Below are 14,351 nucleotides of genomic sequence, written 5' to 3'. Positions count from 1 at the left end.
CAGATTTGAGTATCACTACTATAGAAAATCATCATTCCTCATTAGAGCACTTGAAAGAGTTCATGAAGTCTCAATCGAAACTTTGCAATCAAAGGAGTCAGCAGTTTAAATCGTATTTGGGAAATTAAAGTTTCCATATTGGCATCAACACTGCTTTATGAGTCCTGCAGCAGACACCACAACATGACAGGCGCAGGATTATTTCTGGTTTCTGCTTTGAGAAGAAACAGGGTCACAAGTTTAGTTATTACCAAAGTGTTCCTACATGACAACTGACAACTGGGCAAACCACATCCTGCTCGCTCATACTACAACATGTAGACAACATATAGACAACATTAAAGGGGAAGGCTGCCATATCATGACATCACCAGCTCTTTTCAGTTAAGATACCAAATCCACACTGACCTTTGACCTCAACTGCTGCAACAGAGCTTAGTCTTGACCACAGTGCGTTGGTGGCTCGATGCAAAAACATTTTGCCCCTTTTTACGTCATATTTCCGCTATTAGCAGACAATCCAAAAATGAACGTGCGTGAGAATGTTGGAGTTGCAAGTGCTGGTGACACAAGTGGACTCAGGGAGTTTTTCCTCAGACTCCACCCCCCTCACAGCTGTCTGTCACAACTAGCAGGGGACTGTGAGTTTTGACAGCTGTCCTCCTCCCTCTGTGTCAAACAGACCCCAACACCACTACCACAGCACGCATAGAAAAGGCTCAGGGAACAGGTGTAAAAGTTGCTCATGAGTCGACAGGTGGTTGAGGCTGCTGGCCAAGTGTGAAGAAGGTCAGATATATATACTTTATATATATTATATCATATCCACTTTTTTGCACCTTTCATGCAATCTCTATAAATTGATCTGCATATACAAATGCAGGGGACAAGATTTTTGGTTTCTATTTAAAGTCAACTTGTAGTAAAGGAGGATTTTGTTTCCTGAAGGTAAACAGTCTGCCTAGCGAGCAACAGGGGGGACACATCTGATACAGATTCAGCATTTTATTAGCTTTTTAAAAAATGAATCTAAATTCATAAACCAGCAGACACAAACAGAAAACTTGGCCTTGACTGCAGAGATACACGTCACTTTTTAACCACAGGAGCTTTCCCCTGAGAGTAGAAACTCTTGAAGGAATTTCAACTGCATTTCCACTGTGGACACCTGAGTCTAAATTAAACGCTGGGGAAATGATTTTACCCCCCAAGTCCCTACTTGGTAGGCAGTATTTTGTCAAATCATGGAAACTTTGGGGATGGGGCTTGAAGCGATGAATACTTCTGATTGGTCAAGGACTCTTCTGTATTGCCACCTACTGGTCTACAGTAGGTGGCGACAGTTTTTTGTATAGCTGCACGCAGAAAAGAACTGTCAAACTGTTCTAGATTTCCTTGTTTCTTGCAGAAGGTATAAAGAGCCCCTTTAGTCCTTTCAAACAATCCTTACATTTAAAGAAATGCAGCTTTATACTGCAGTGTATACTACTTTTTGATTACTGCAATTCAAATAATTTGAGTTTAACTGCAGGTAAAAACACCTCGAAGTGATTAGATTAGATGAAACTTTATTAATCCCTCGGGTGGGTTCCTCCGGGAAATTCAGAGGGTTAAAAATAAGTGTAACGTGCAGCTAAAAAATATATAAAAGTAGATACAATCTAATCTAATTTCGAGTCAGAAATAATCGGCATAGTAACAAAAAGAATTTATAAAAAATAATCTGTTGGGTTAGAAACATTCTTCTCTGCAAGTTTTCCCTGTTAGGAAAACACTTATCTCAGCTAAGTGTAGATTTTATCAGAACTTTCATATAAAATCTTATTTATATTTTCTTTGACCTATACTTACTTGTCCTGTGTTTTTTCATGTTAAATGTGTACAAGGTTCTCTGTCTAACTGGGCTGATTTATTACACATATGAGGTGTAGAAGATTCCAGTTAACCTTTCTAAAAAGTTGATCAAAGTGCATCAGACTACCTGCGAAACACACCATCATCTTGCTGTTTCTTTTTCTTTGAGTAACCTTTGTCTGCAGACTGGTTCAGTTCATAATCAGGTATCACTTCACCATCTGCATTTCAACACGTTCACAAAATTAAACATCCGTTTTCTAAATTCAGCGAGTGCAAAGGACAAAGTCCTCATACTTCTGAGTAGAAGATGTTACCACATAGCCTCCTATTTTTCACAAGAGATAAAAATCTGTCTGCACACAGTTTACAGAGTATATTAAACAAAACGGCAATTCAAACCTTCCAAACGGCACATGCAGAAACATCCAGCATGATTCCTGTAAATATGGGAAATGAGTTCCGATAAACAGAACAAGGCTTTACCTAAAAGTATTGCATGACCTACCATGCTCTAAAGCAGAACAATGACTTAACATATGTTAGCAAACCACAGCAGACATGCACCACAACATGTACCAGACGCATGATGGGATAATTCACCCTAGAGCACAACAATGCACATGTTCTGCAGCTACGAGAAGAAGCCTCAGCTGTTCTTTTTTTATTTCTTTTAATGTCTGATCAAGTCAAATGAAATGTCTGCAGTCACTGAGGTTTTGCATAAACTTGTAATTATTAAAATTATGGTAAATGGCCTGTATTTGTATAGCGCTTTTCCTAAGGACCCCAAAGCGCTTTACACTACATTCAGTCATCCACCCATTCACACACTGAACACTGACTGCTACTTATGTAGCTTGTTTGCCTTTAAGTGTCCTTTATTCTGTCTTTTCTACAGCGAGAAAGTGTTGTATATTGCAGCTGTCATGCAACACGTCACGTACAGAATATGGCTAAATGCTGCCTGATCATCCACAGCAAAACAGTATCACAAGGGCCTTTTCAACCAACAGAAAATTTGCATTACTTCACACAAACACAATGTCTAGCACCAAGATTACTCCTTAGCAAGTTTAGCATGCCTTTTTGGTTTTTTTCCCTAGGTCTTTAAAAGTAAAGATGACAACGGTGTCTCCAGACACCACAGAGATCAGATCTGACAAGGTCTGGTTCTCACTAAGAACCAATGTTTCAGTTTCCAAACAAATATAGAGTACAGGTCAAAGGTTGGAACACACTGCAGAGCGTGGGCGTTTCTCATTATCTGAGACACATTAAAAAGTAAGTAAGTAAATAAATAAATAAAATAACATGCTCAAAAGCACAGAGTGAACATGAAGCCTTTGCAACAAATTCCTTAAAAAGATAATAATTACTTAAAAATGTTTCTGAACAAATTAAATTTGCAACAGAACAACAATGAGATTTATATGATATTTATAAATGAGAAATTTTACAGTGCCCTTCCTAATCATTTTAATTCACTGTAAAGGTGTATTCATAGCTTAGTCTTCCTCTAACTGAGCTGTCGAGCATATTTAGTAACAAAAAAAAAAAAGCTAGGACCAAATTACCAAATTTCCTGGTTCAACAAAAGCTCAGCTGGGTCACTGAAGAAGTCAAGTGATGTTATTTAATTACTATGATTACTTATCATATGCAATGAAAATAATGAACTAGTACAAGTGTATCCAAACTTTGGATCGACTCTTATTTTTGCAGTCCAGTTGCGTAAGACTGTGCATATTGACTTTGAAGAAGGTGTGAGTATCGACTTTCACCTGGAAGGTTTTTGCCGTCAGTAAAATCACATTGACCTTTGACACCAAAAACCAAAAGATCATGGAGAACTTTTCTTCTATAGCCAAACAAATACTGTGAGCTACTTCTACCTCTATCTGAAAGGAGCATCCAGTCACCATTAATGCTCCTGCACAATAAGAATAATAATCTACAGCGAGTTGTTCTGTTGGCTCTACAAGGCCGTGTTGATGCCAACATCTCCTATCTCACAATGATAGTGCTATGTATTACACCTACCAATAGGATCACGTGAGAATAGCATGCTACCATGCTAAACTCATCCTCCAGTTTTAAAGATTTCACTACGTTTAAACCAAAGCACTGAATGCAATGGGACTTGACCAGACGAGAGGGCTGCTCAATTAATCGAATTTTAATCACGATTACGATCTGGGCTTTCAACGATCATTAAAAATGACTGAGCCGATTATTAGCCCCTCCTTCGTGCTTTACTCTCGCGCTGCTCCGTGTGGCAAATCGAGCGCACCTCTCTGCATTTCGAACACGTGTCACAACAATTAAGAGCAGCTGTCTCCAACCTTTTTTGCGCCACGGACTGGTTTATGCCCGACAATATTTTCATGGACCGGCCTTTAAGGTGTCGCGGATAAATACAACAAAATAAAACTAGCACCGGTACCGAAAAAAAGAAAATTTATTCATAACACACGTGAAAAGACCAAGGAAAACCGAGTAAACGATAACAAAATAACGCTGAAAACTTATAAAAACCCTGAAAACTATACATTTCACACCTGAACCTAAACTCTCGCGGCCCGGTACCAAACGACTCACAGACCGATACCGGTCGGAGGCCCGGGGGTTGGGGACCGCTGATTAAGAGGACCCGAGGGAAGCTCGGAAAGCTAAGCAGAAGTTATTTGGAGAGGAGAGTGACTGCCGTTGGTTGAAAAGAGAGGTAAAAAAAACTTCAGTGGTGGGGAAACATTATGGGTTCGCGGAGTCAGACGTGGATCAAGTAGACATAGTGTGTAAACTTTGCAACAGTGTTGTAACTGCGCCACAGAGCAACACTGCAAAGTTCAGTAAACATAGATGTTTACATTTTTCATTTATTTTTTTATATTGCAAACATTTGCACTGTTATCAGTATTTGCACACTATATTATTTTTTTTGACAATCTTTAAAGTCATTATTCAATACATTGTTATTGTTAAATAAATATCGTCAAATAATTGAGATCTCAATTTCAGTGAAAATAATCGTGATTATCATTTTTGCCATAATCGAGCAGCCCTACCAGACGATGGCACTGAGTCAGAGGACTGCATATATAAACCATCTTTCATGAAAAAAAAAGTCTGACACAGTCCACTACAACACCAACATTGACCTGAATGATAAAGCATACTATTCAAACAACATATTACCTATGACTGGATATCACAGGCATCATGAGAGTAGGCTGTAATTAATAAAGTGGTCATTATATGTATATTACAAAAGCATTCAATTAAATTGGTAAGTAAATTTAAGTAAATCATTTCAAGCAGCAACTTAAAAAACTACTTTTGCAGTGGTTGAAACATGGATTACATCCCTCTGTTGCCAAGTTAACTAAATAAATAACTATCAGAGAGAAAGAAAGGGAGGGCAGAAAGCATCTGGCTTAATGAGGAAGAAAAGGAAGTGATGTCAACTGATCCCAGCTGCAACAGAGGAAATCCCACCGTTACCCACCCTTCCATTTTTACTTCCACTTGACACCCATGCTTCTTCTCCCTTCTATTTCCATGTTTGCCTTTTCTTTTGTTTCCTCAGTATGTCTCATCCATTTCAGCCTCTTTTCCTCTCTCCCCCTGTCACACACACTGATGTTTCATCTGTTTTCTACTGCAGATAAAAGGCAGTTTGTTCTCCGCCTGATCCAGCTCATCGATCTGTTGGTCTTTTTTTTATTGAGACCGGTCTCCCTACAGACAGACTCATCTTATGAAGGTCAAAGAATCCCTTTTTCTTATCATGCTTTGGCTGTTGCCCAAACTCAGACATATCTGTGTCAACATCTAAAATGTTTCACATTAATATTTCTGCTACAGTCATTGCCCATACTGAGTGAACTATATCCCCATGGCAACAATCAACCACTTGCTGCACTGACAAGTGAGCTGATATTTTTCCCAGCTACACTTCCCTAGTGGCTCGAGGAAACTGCTACTGTGGTCCAGGCATAAACGACGTGATAAAAAGTGGGCATAAATACATTTTAAAAACTATGCAATGTCAAGACATTTTTAACCACAACTGAAAATACTAAATGATCTTACTGCTGATGCTGCTGGGTCATATAACTTTGTACATTTGAAATAAAAGTGCAACACGGAGGGACAATAAGGTCGTTAAACCTTCTGGAGAAACTAAACTTTGTAAGCATTTCTAACATATCTGAGGTGGGACTCCATACGAGCAATTCTGTAAAAATGTACTTAATAAAGCTGACGACTGAAATTAAACCTTTGGCTCTCATTGTCTGTTAACTGCCAAAATAACTGCCCTGACGTGTTACCAAGTTGGTGGCGAGACTTCCTTCTAGAAGGAAATTGTCTAGTGTTCCTACGCTAACATTTATGGGGTCAATTCCAGAAATTTCATACACGATCAACTGGGATATCACCAAATATTGTTGTGGACTTTACTGAAATATAAAGCACAGCATCACCTTATTTGTAAGCACAATTATATTTAACATTCAAATATAATACACAGTGAGTCTAGCCTATATTGGTCAACAGTCCCACAGACAACATGAACTATATAACGACACTTCCTTCTCATTTGGGTTTTCAGTGTTTCTTTCCTAACAGCAGTCGTCTAAATCAGTATGAGCCCTTGTTGATACAGAGATGAAAATCTTATTAGAGTGTGCATGTTCTGGCCCTTTTCACAGCAATCAGGGTCACTGGTCCCCATCTGTTCTGTATCTAACTTATCATCATCTGTGTGTGCGCATGCTGGCAAAACACACCAAGTCAACAGCCCATGTTTCTACTTACTCAAAGTCTCATTTGCACGATGTTACTTAAAAACCTTTTAAAGTAGCCGCATAACGTCTCCAAGTGTCAGCAGACTTAGACACTTAAAAGTGTGGTTTCAAGAATATTAGAGCGCAAAGGCAGCCTGGGCACGTGTCCTGGGTGACAGGTTAACCACTCAACCATTTGGCTTGTAAGTGGAAACTTTTTTTAATGTCAGACTAGAAACAATAGAGCGAGATCGGGCTCTAACAATACCGATATCAGGCAACAAAATCTTATCTGTGTCAAAGTTGGTGTTTTAGGTCATCTGAGTAGATCGAACTAGGAGAAAGAAAAAGCTACTTTCACAAGTTCACAAACAAACTGCTGCTCTCAAGTCTCAAACAATGTAACGATCTTACTTGATGTCAGTGCTACTTTAACCAGGCCAAAGAGAAACATAGTATCACTTCAAACAGGATACAGGCTTAATCAGTGCTAACACTAATCCACACACGACCCAAGAGCAAAACATTTCTTGCTAACAGCAAAGTACCCGTGTCAGGCAGATTGCTGTAAAAGGAACCAAAGAAAAAGTCATAACAGAAATAACCGTTAAGAAATTAAAAATACCCATTCTGTCGATTTTAACATGAAAATTTAGAGCAGCAGGAGCTGCCAGTAACTCTTACCTGAGTGCTGAGTATTGCAAGGCTGATGGAACGACGACTCTCTGTCTCGGTGGATCTACAGAGAAACAGGAAGACACTGAATCACTCTCAGCAACATGTGATCATCACCCACAAAGAAATAATGATGCAGACCAGCATGTCTGTTAGGAAGTGTTCCTCCGAACACAGGATGGGAGGCACCGATAAGACACCCTTTATAACAGCGGTCTTAAGAGTATTCACGGGATTTAGTGACTACACTCGGGCTCTATCTCCATCCCCCCCGAGGAACTGTCTGAAAAGATCCAACTTTTTCAGCCTTCAGCGCTCACAGTCACACTGACACCAACTCACACACACACGCAGTGCCTGTCAGAGCTCTGTGGCTGGCTGTGAACACGCAGCGCTGTGGCTCCGCTTCCTCTGTGGTCTCTACAACAGCTGTGTATATGTGTGCGTGCATTTGTGTGTGTGTGTATGCGCTGGTTTTAGCTACAAAAGCCTCAGACTCCCTCCCTCCCATCTTTGCAGGCAACACAAAAGATTCAACAGTTCGGACGAAGCTGTGCAGATTTGACTGACAGCACTGAATGTGAAACTAAGAGTCAGAGAGAAGCTCATTGTGTTTTAATGAACTCCATCAATTATATTCTAGCTAAGGATGGTGAACTTTGACTTTTAATGTGTGGTTCATACAAAGTCACAAGGCAACGAAAATCTGATAACTAATTTATTAACAAAGCCAGATTACCAAACCCAGACGCTTCAGATAATTACAAACGTCATGCTGATTGAAAATGCAGTTTTTTTAAGTGCTTTCTGAAGTAAACTGAAGCTACTGTCATTTACAGATGCTTGTACGACCTCCTTCAATAATTTGTTTCCTCTTTTCTTTAACTTCCTCCTCACTTTAACATTTAACTCCCAGCCCCAGCAAGCTCGGATCAACACGCTTTAGCATGACCCTGTAAACTTTTAAGATTCATGCAAAGAAACCTGAAGGAACTGTATAAACAGGTCGCTAATCTAAAGACCTCAAATGTTCATCTGATGAAGGAATTGTTGGAATCAAAGACAGCTGTCCCCCACAAGCTTAATTCACTGTGACTGTATGGATGCTGTAGCTTTTATCATACAAGTAAAAGTGGTTCCAGAATGGCAAAAACTGAATACCTTCAAATGGACAGGCCAGTGATCAGAGTAGAAAAAACAAAAAAAGGGGAACAACTTACTTTTTTTTGTTCGATAAGATCAAGTCTGTGTTTAGCTAGCAGCTAGTTAACTTTGCATGAAATAAAGACAAAGGCAGCAGACTAAAACAGCTTGTCTCACTTTTTTTCCAAAGGTAAGAAGTAGAAGTAGTATCTGCTTGCAATTACAAGCAGAGGCTGAAAAACGCCCGTAACAGTATCCCAGAGCTTCCAGACCAGCATCCAAGGAAGCAGAAGATTTTTCGACTGATGTTCAGACTGCGAGGGCCTGAGCCCTTAACAGCCACCCAATCCAAGTGTTACTGAACCCTGATGGCCCCTCCTTGTTGGTGGTGGTCCAAGTAGTTACTTCAGACACTTAAGGATGTGCTGAGGCCTGGCCCCAGGCACTCACCTCGATCACGCCTCCTCCCAATTCCTCGTCCCATAACTGTCAAGTACACACACGCTGCTGTTCAGTATGCTGCCCAAAGGCACTGGAGAAGCCAAGCATTTCGTTGCATCGCAAATGTTAGAGTCATAAGCAACAAAGCAAAACAGACTATTAAAAACAAAAAGAGGAAAAGAAGTCATAGCTAAACAAGACTTAATATAATGTTCAGGGGGAAAAAAGAGAAGAGAGACTGAAACAAAAAACAAAAACAAAAAAACCCATATAACACAGAATGATAAGTGAGTCCAAGCCAACTAACAAGGTCAACCCACCCCCAGAATGCTTGAGGGTGAGGGAGCTGATCTCAGCTTTTATAAAACGAACCCTGTGCTATCTATTGAGGAGCCCACTGAGAAGCAGAGAAACACTGCACTCTGTTTTCCAGGCCTGGGAGTGGCACGTATGATCTTCCCATTTGCATTCCGACAAAGACACTGACAACTAATTGCATACCAACTGGCCCCATGTACAGCTACACCTACATCATGCATGCATGCACCCACATGACAAACACTTACTTATGCTTCCTTTCCCCACCCCTCATCGAGTCTCACATGCACACAACAAAATCCCCCACATTCACAGATGCATGCGTAGAACACACAGACTTCTTCTTCGTGTCTCACAGCTGTGTTCAGATATCAAACAGAGCCCGCTGACAGAGAACAAACACGCTGACGAGGAAAGACTAGCTGGTCACAGAGGGCGCCAGCACACGCACACAAACACAGACAAACGTGGACACATAAATGCATACATAGTACCATATCACCCTATTAGAGCACTTCGCTCCCGCTCTGCAGGCCTACTTGTTGTTCCTAGAGTATTTAAAAGTAGAATGGGAGGGAGAGCCTTCAGTTTTCAGGCCCCTCTTCTGTGGAACCAGCTTCCAGTTTGGATTCGGGAGACAGACACTATCTCTACTTTTAAGATTAGGCTTAAAACTTTCCTTTTTGCTAAAGCATATAGTTAGGGCTGGACCAGGTGACCCTGAATCCTCCCTTAGTTATGCTGCAATAGATGTAGGCTGCCGGGGGATTCCCATGATGCATTGAGTTTTCCTTTCCAGTCACCTTTCTCACTCACTATGTATTAACAGACCTCTCTGTATTGAATCGTATCTGTTATTAACCTCTGTCTCTCTTCCACAGCATGTCTTTATCCTGTCTTCCTTCTCTCACCCCAACCGGTCGCAGCAGATGGCCCCGCCCCTCCCTGAGCCTGGTTCTGCCGGAGGTTTCTTCCTGTTAAAAGGGAGTTTTTCCTTCCCACTGTCGCCAAAGTGCTGCTCATAGGGGTCATATGATTGTTGGGTTTTTCTCTGTATCTATGAAGCGCCTTGAGGCGACTTTTGTTGTGATTTGGCGCTATATAAATAAAATTGAATTGAATTGAATTGAATACACAGGTTCCGGTCAGAGGTAAAATGACTGCCAGAGATTGCAAAAAATTAAAAAGGAAAAAAAAAAAAGGACAACAAGACTCGACCCTTAGCAGAGGACAGGAACAGCAGGACAACTTCAGAACAAAGGATTCAACGAGGCGAGAGAAGCAGCTCTGTGTGTTTTAATACTCTACTCCACAGTGTGTTTTGGCACTAATTATAAAATGAACTGAACCCTTAAGTATGATGAAGTATGAAGTGGATACTTTACCTAAGAAGTAGTGATACAGTGTGTGCAAATTCCTCCTTTTAATACACGAATATTACTCAAACATTACTGCTGTATTTCCTTTCATTTTTGGCAGTGTGTTGCAGGCTAAGGTATGAAAGGTGAGTGCGCACAGCTCAGTCTGGACAAAACAAAAGCCTTTTCGATTTCAGTCACAGCATCAACTTCTTTCTCTTCTCAGTTCATATGTTCTAATTCAGTTCCATCATGCCTACTGCAGAGCAGCTACAATGCTTGCACAAAAGTCATTGATTTGCTTAAGGACAAGTCATTTTTATGATTGTTTCACTGAGAAAAACATCGACTCAAAGGCAACAACATACTACCAAGAAGCAATTTAAGGGCCATAAAAATGAAAAGAAATAAAAAAGGAGGGAAAAAGTCAGAGGCATGCGCACATTAAAAATGTGTTTATTTTTCCTCACAGACGCACCATGGATAAATGTGGCAGGCGATGTGGTTAGTATGCTCGATATAAACCAAGAAGCACAATGATTCAGCCAGTAAAGCAGCCACTCATTTAATAAGTTGAAGAAATCACACATTTATCAAATCAGCAGTTAGCAGGGCTGCTAAACAGCTAGCCATTCAGGAACTGGTCCCCCGTCTGAAAGCTGGCAGCCTCGATTCTGAACAACACAGAGCATATTTGTATTGCCGGGGGAATTTAAACTGTACCCAGTAAAAACACATCTGGTTTAAAAATAAAAAGGCGGGATGGTTTGTCTATACGCCGGGGCACGCAGGACTTGGACGGCTGCCTTGTTTCTAAACAGGCAGGCGGCCAGTGAGGCTCTGCAGCACTGAAAGATGCCATGGTGGAATGAATGACTGTATCCAGTCCAGCATGTATACATGGTCTCATCCCTGAGGCCTGGTAACAGCAAACCCGTGGATGAATCTCCTCTGGGGTTCACCTTGGAAGGACTTTTATGAATTGTTCCATTCATAGAACGATCTTGTGATTAACGCTATAAAAAGATTGCAATAAAAAGGGTCAAGGAGGTGTCACAAATAAAACAGCTACTTTTCGTATCTTTAAATCGCATCACAAATGCTCTAAAAGAGCCCAAATAAAGAAACTAGGAGTGTAGTACAACAGAATATACACCTATTAGCCTAAACATTAAACATTAGACATCCAGCCTGTTAATCCGGAGGTCCCCCTTGTGCCACAAGGCAGCTCTTACCCATCTCTGGACCCAGATGGTTTAGGAGTATGTGGCATCTGGTGCCTGAATGTTTGGGTCCTGCAGATGCTCGCTTAAGATCTGGATATTTATGGCACATTGGGGCCATACTGGGGTGTGCTTGTTCTGCAGTAATGTTTAGGTAGAAGTATAACCTGACACCTGAAGGCCAGCACTCAAGATTTCCCAGCAGAACATCGCAATAAGATTCACTTTATCCGTCAGTGGTTTTATCGTTTATGGCTGATGGGTATATTTACTGTAGTACTATGTTAGTATAAAGGGTTATTCACAGTTACTGTAGATGGTAAGTGGAGTGATGATGTGTTTTGTGATTCCAGGCCAGCAAAGATGCTGGGATGTGAAACACTGGTTGGAATGAAGTCATTTGGCCGAATGCCTGTTTCCATCTGAGGCCAGAGGAAACCGTTAGCCCAGAGCAGCCTTTTTCCCACACCATCATATCTCTACCTCTCTCTCTCTCTCTCTAACTCACTTGCACACACCCTTGCTATTTCATACCTCCGGGGTAAAGAGGAGCTGACATTTGGAACAAGTTTAGAAAGTGACAACAGACTAAAGAGAGGTGTTACATATACCAGAGCAAGTCTCTTCACTGATTTTCCTCTGCTCTGCCCTGAGTCTGGATGTCACGACCAGCAGACACTGTGACAGTAAACACCCCATATCAAACGCCCACTGCTGCGTAGTTACTAGTTTATTTTATGCACGATAATTAATAGTCCAACCATCAGTAACTGATTATTAGTTTAGATTATAGTTTATAGTCATCAACCAATAGGAAACAGTCCAGCTGAGTCATTGGCTAAGTGCGCCTTAAATAAAACGAGGCTCATCACAGTCTGTTGACACCTATTTTGGTTCAATTTTACAATTACAAACAGTTTTAAATGACTTTACAGTATTTGCCTTCATCACATAATAATTAAGACTAAAACTGTCTGAAACAGAAACCTATTTAAAATAAAGAACCAGACAAAGTGAAGGTATTACAGTTTAAAGGGAAAGAAACAGCAAAACCAGATACATCGTAATTTCACTTATTTTTGCAATGTTTGCAATGCTGACGACAGACTTTACCATGCTTTTTGAGTAAATATATTACCATCTACTCTAAATAGCATAGATTAGTTTTTACAGTCCGTGAAATTCTTTCCCGAGTCTGTATCTAGAAATTATCTCTAGATCGATAAGTTAGTGAACATCATTTTCTCATTACAATTTGAGATTTGACAGGAAAAGCCTGATTTTGTTCTATCCTGAAAAATCGCTGGTACTTACCCTGCTTACAAATCAAACCAGTCACTTTAATGTCCCTTGATGGAGTTTCCTCCACTTGTGACCGCTAACCAATGACATCTAGGGCTGTGTAATATGACAAAACATAATGGATGCTGACTGCAACGCAACAAATATCCCGGCCACCTAGAATCACACGAAAGAGTGTCGAGAGAGCTAACAAACAAGAAGCAAAAAAAGAGCCGTTAGGTGCTCAAAATAAACCAGAATGTCAAACGCTAAAATAAGCTTTGATGTGAGGCACGCTAAATACTTACAAAGATGGAAGGAGATAACAGTGGAAACTTTTAAAGATATGGTCTGAATTTACACTGTTGGTCAAAAAACCCGAATCCAGGTACACAATGCCCAGCAGAAAATGCTTTACACAAGTCAAGCTGCGTTGTTTATATTACGAGTGTCAGGCCAGAGTAGAGGATGAAATCAAAAATGCAGCACACAACGCTACAAGAGATATGTGGACGAGCCAAAAAACTCATTCCTGTATGATGTTAATGGTGCACTTCATCTGAGCACTTCACTCTGCAATAGATGCCTATTGTCCTGATAACCATAGAGCAGAATTGGAAGCCAGAGGCCTCAGGAAAGCTCTTGAGTAGCGGTGACTGCGTGAGGGTCATCTATGTGCGTCACTACGGCTAACGCCACGATTTTTAGTGCGTTTACTGAACACTTATTGAAAACTGTTCTATATTTTATACATTAAAATGTTATGGTTACATTCTTAGTCAAAGATTTCCCCAGATGTTCTAAATAAAAAACTAAAATAATCACATATGAAACACTATGAAATAAGTTATATTGGGATATGAGGTTTTGGTAATATTTCACTCTGTCCGAGCAAAAACTTAGAAGAAGCACGTTTTTCTTTGTCTTTACTAAACAGGGATCTATTGTGATTAAGATTTCAGTTACATAAGTTCCTATTGCTTTGATCGACAGTGCACAGGTCTCTGAGCTGCAACAAGGAGAAACTCCACAGTGGAAAAATGTTGTAAAAGGTTCTATATATGCAGAGAAGGGAAAGTGCCTTTTGGGCTTTAAATAGCACAAGTTTTGGGAGCTATAAACATCTCATTTAGAAAGATTCCATCGAACCCCCGCTACATTTGGTTTAACACAGAACCTTTACAACACAGTAAGGGCACCTCTGAGCGAGAGGGAAATTAGGGTATAGCGAGACATTTTCAGCAACTTTATCTTCTGCTTTAGTTTGC

The 14,351-nt window shown here is 40.4% G+C and overlaps 1 protein-coding gene across 7 annotated transcripts in view; it reads right to left on the bottom strand.

Moving 5' to 3' along the window:
* Positions 1-14,351, bottom strand: part of akap13a (A-kinase anchoring protein 13a) — a 124,143-nt gene that overhangs the window by 53,756 nt on the left and 56,036 nt on the right. For all 7 annotated transcript variants that reach the window (XM_085157923.1, XM_085158239.1, XM_085158161.1 and 4 more), the window contains exon 10: positions 7,329-7,383. In XM_085157923.1, coding sequence (XP_085014049.1) covers positions 7,329-7,383 — 55 coding nt within the window. The remainder of the gene's footprint in view (positions 1-7,328; positions 7,384-14,351) is intronic.

The sequence above is a fragment of the Neolamprologus multifasciatus genome, chromosome 1 (genome assembly GCF_963576455.1).
Source record: "Neolamprologus multifasciatus chromosome 1, fNeoMul1.2, whole genome shotgun sequence".
Taxonomy (NCBI): Eukaryota; Metazoa; Chordata; class Actinopteri; order Cichliformes; family Cichlidae; genus Neolamprologus; species Neolamprologus multifasciatus.
This window is presented reverse-complemented; position numbering and strand designations above follow the sequence as displayed.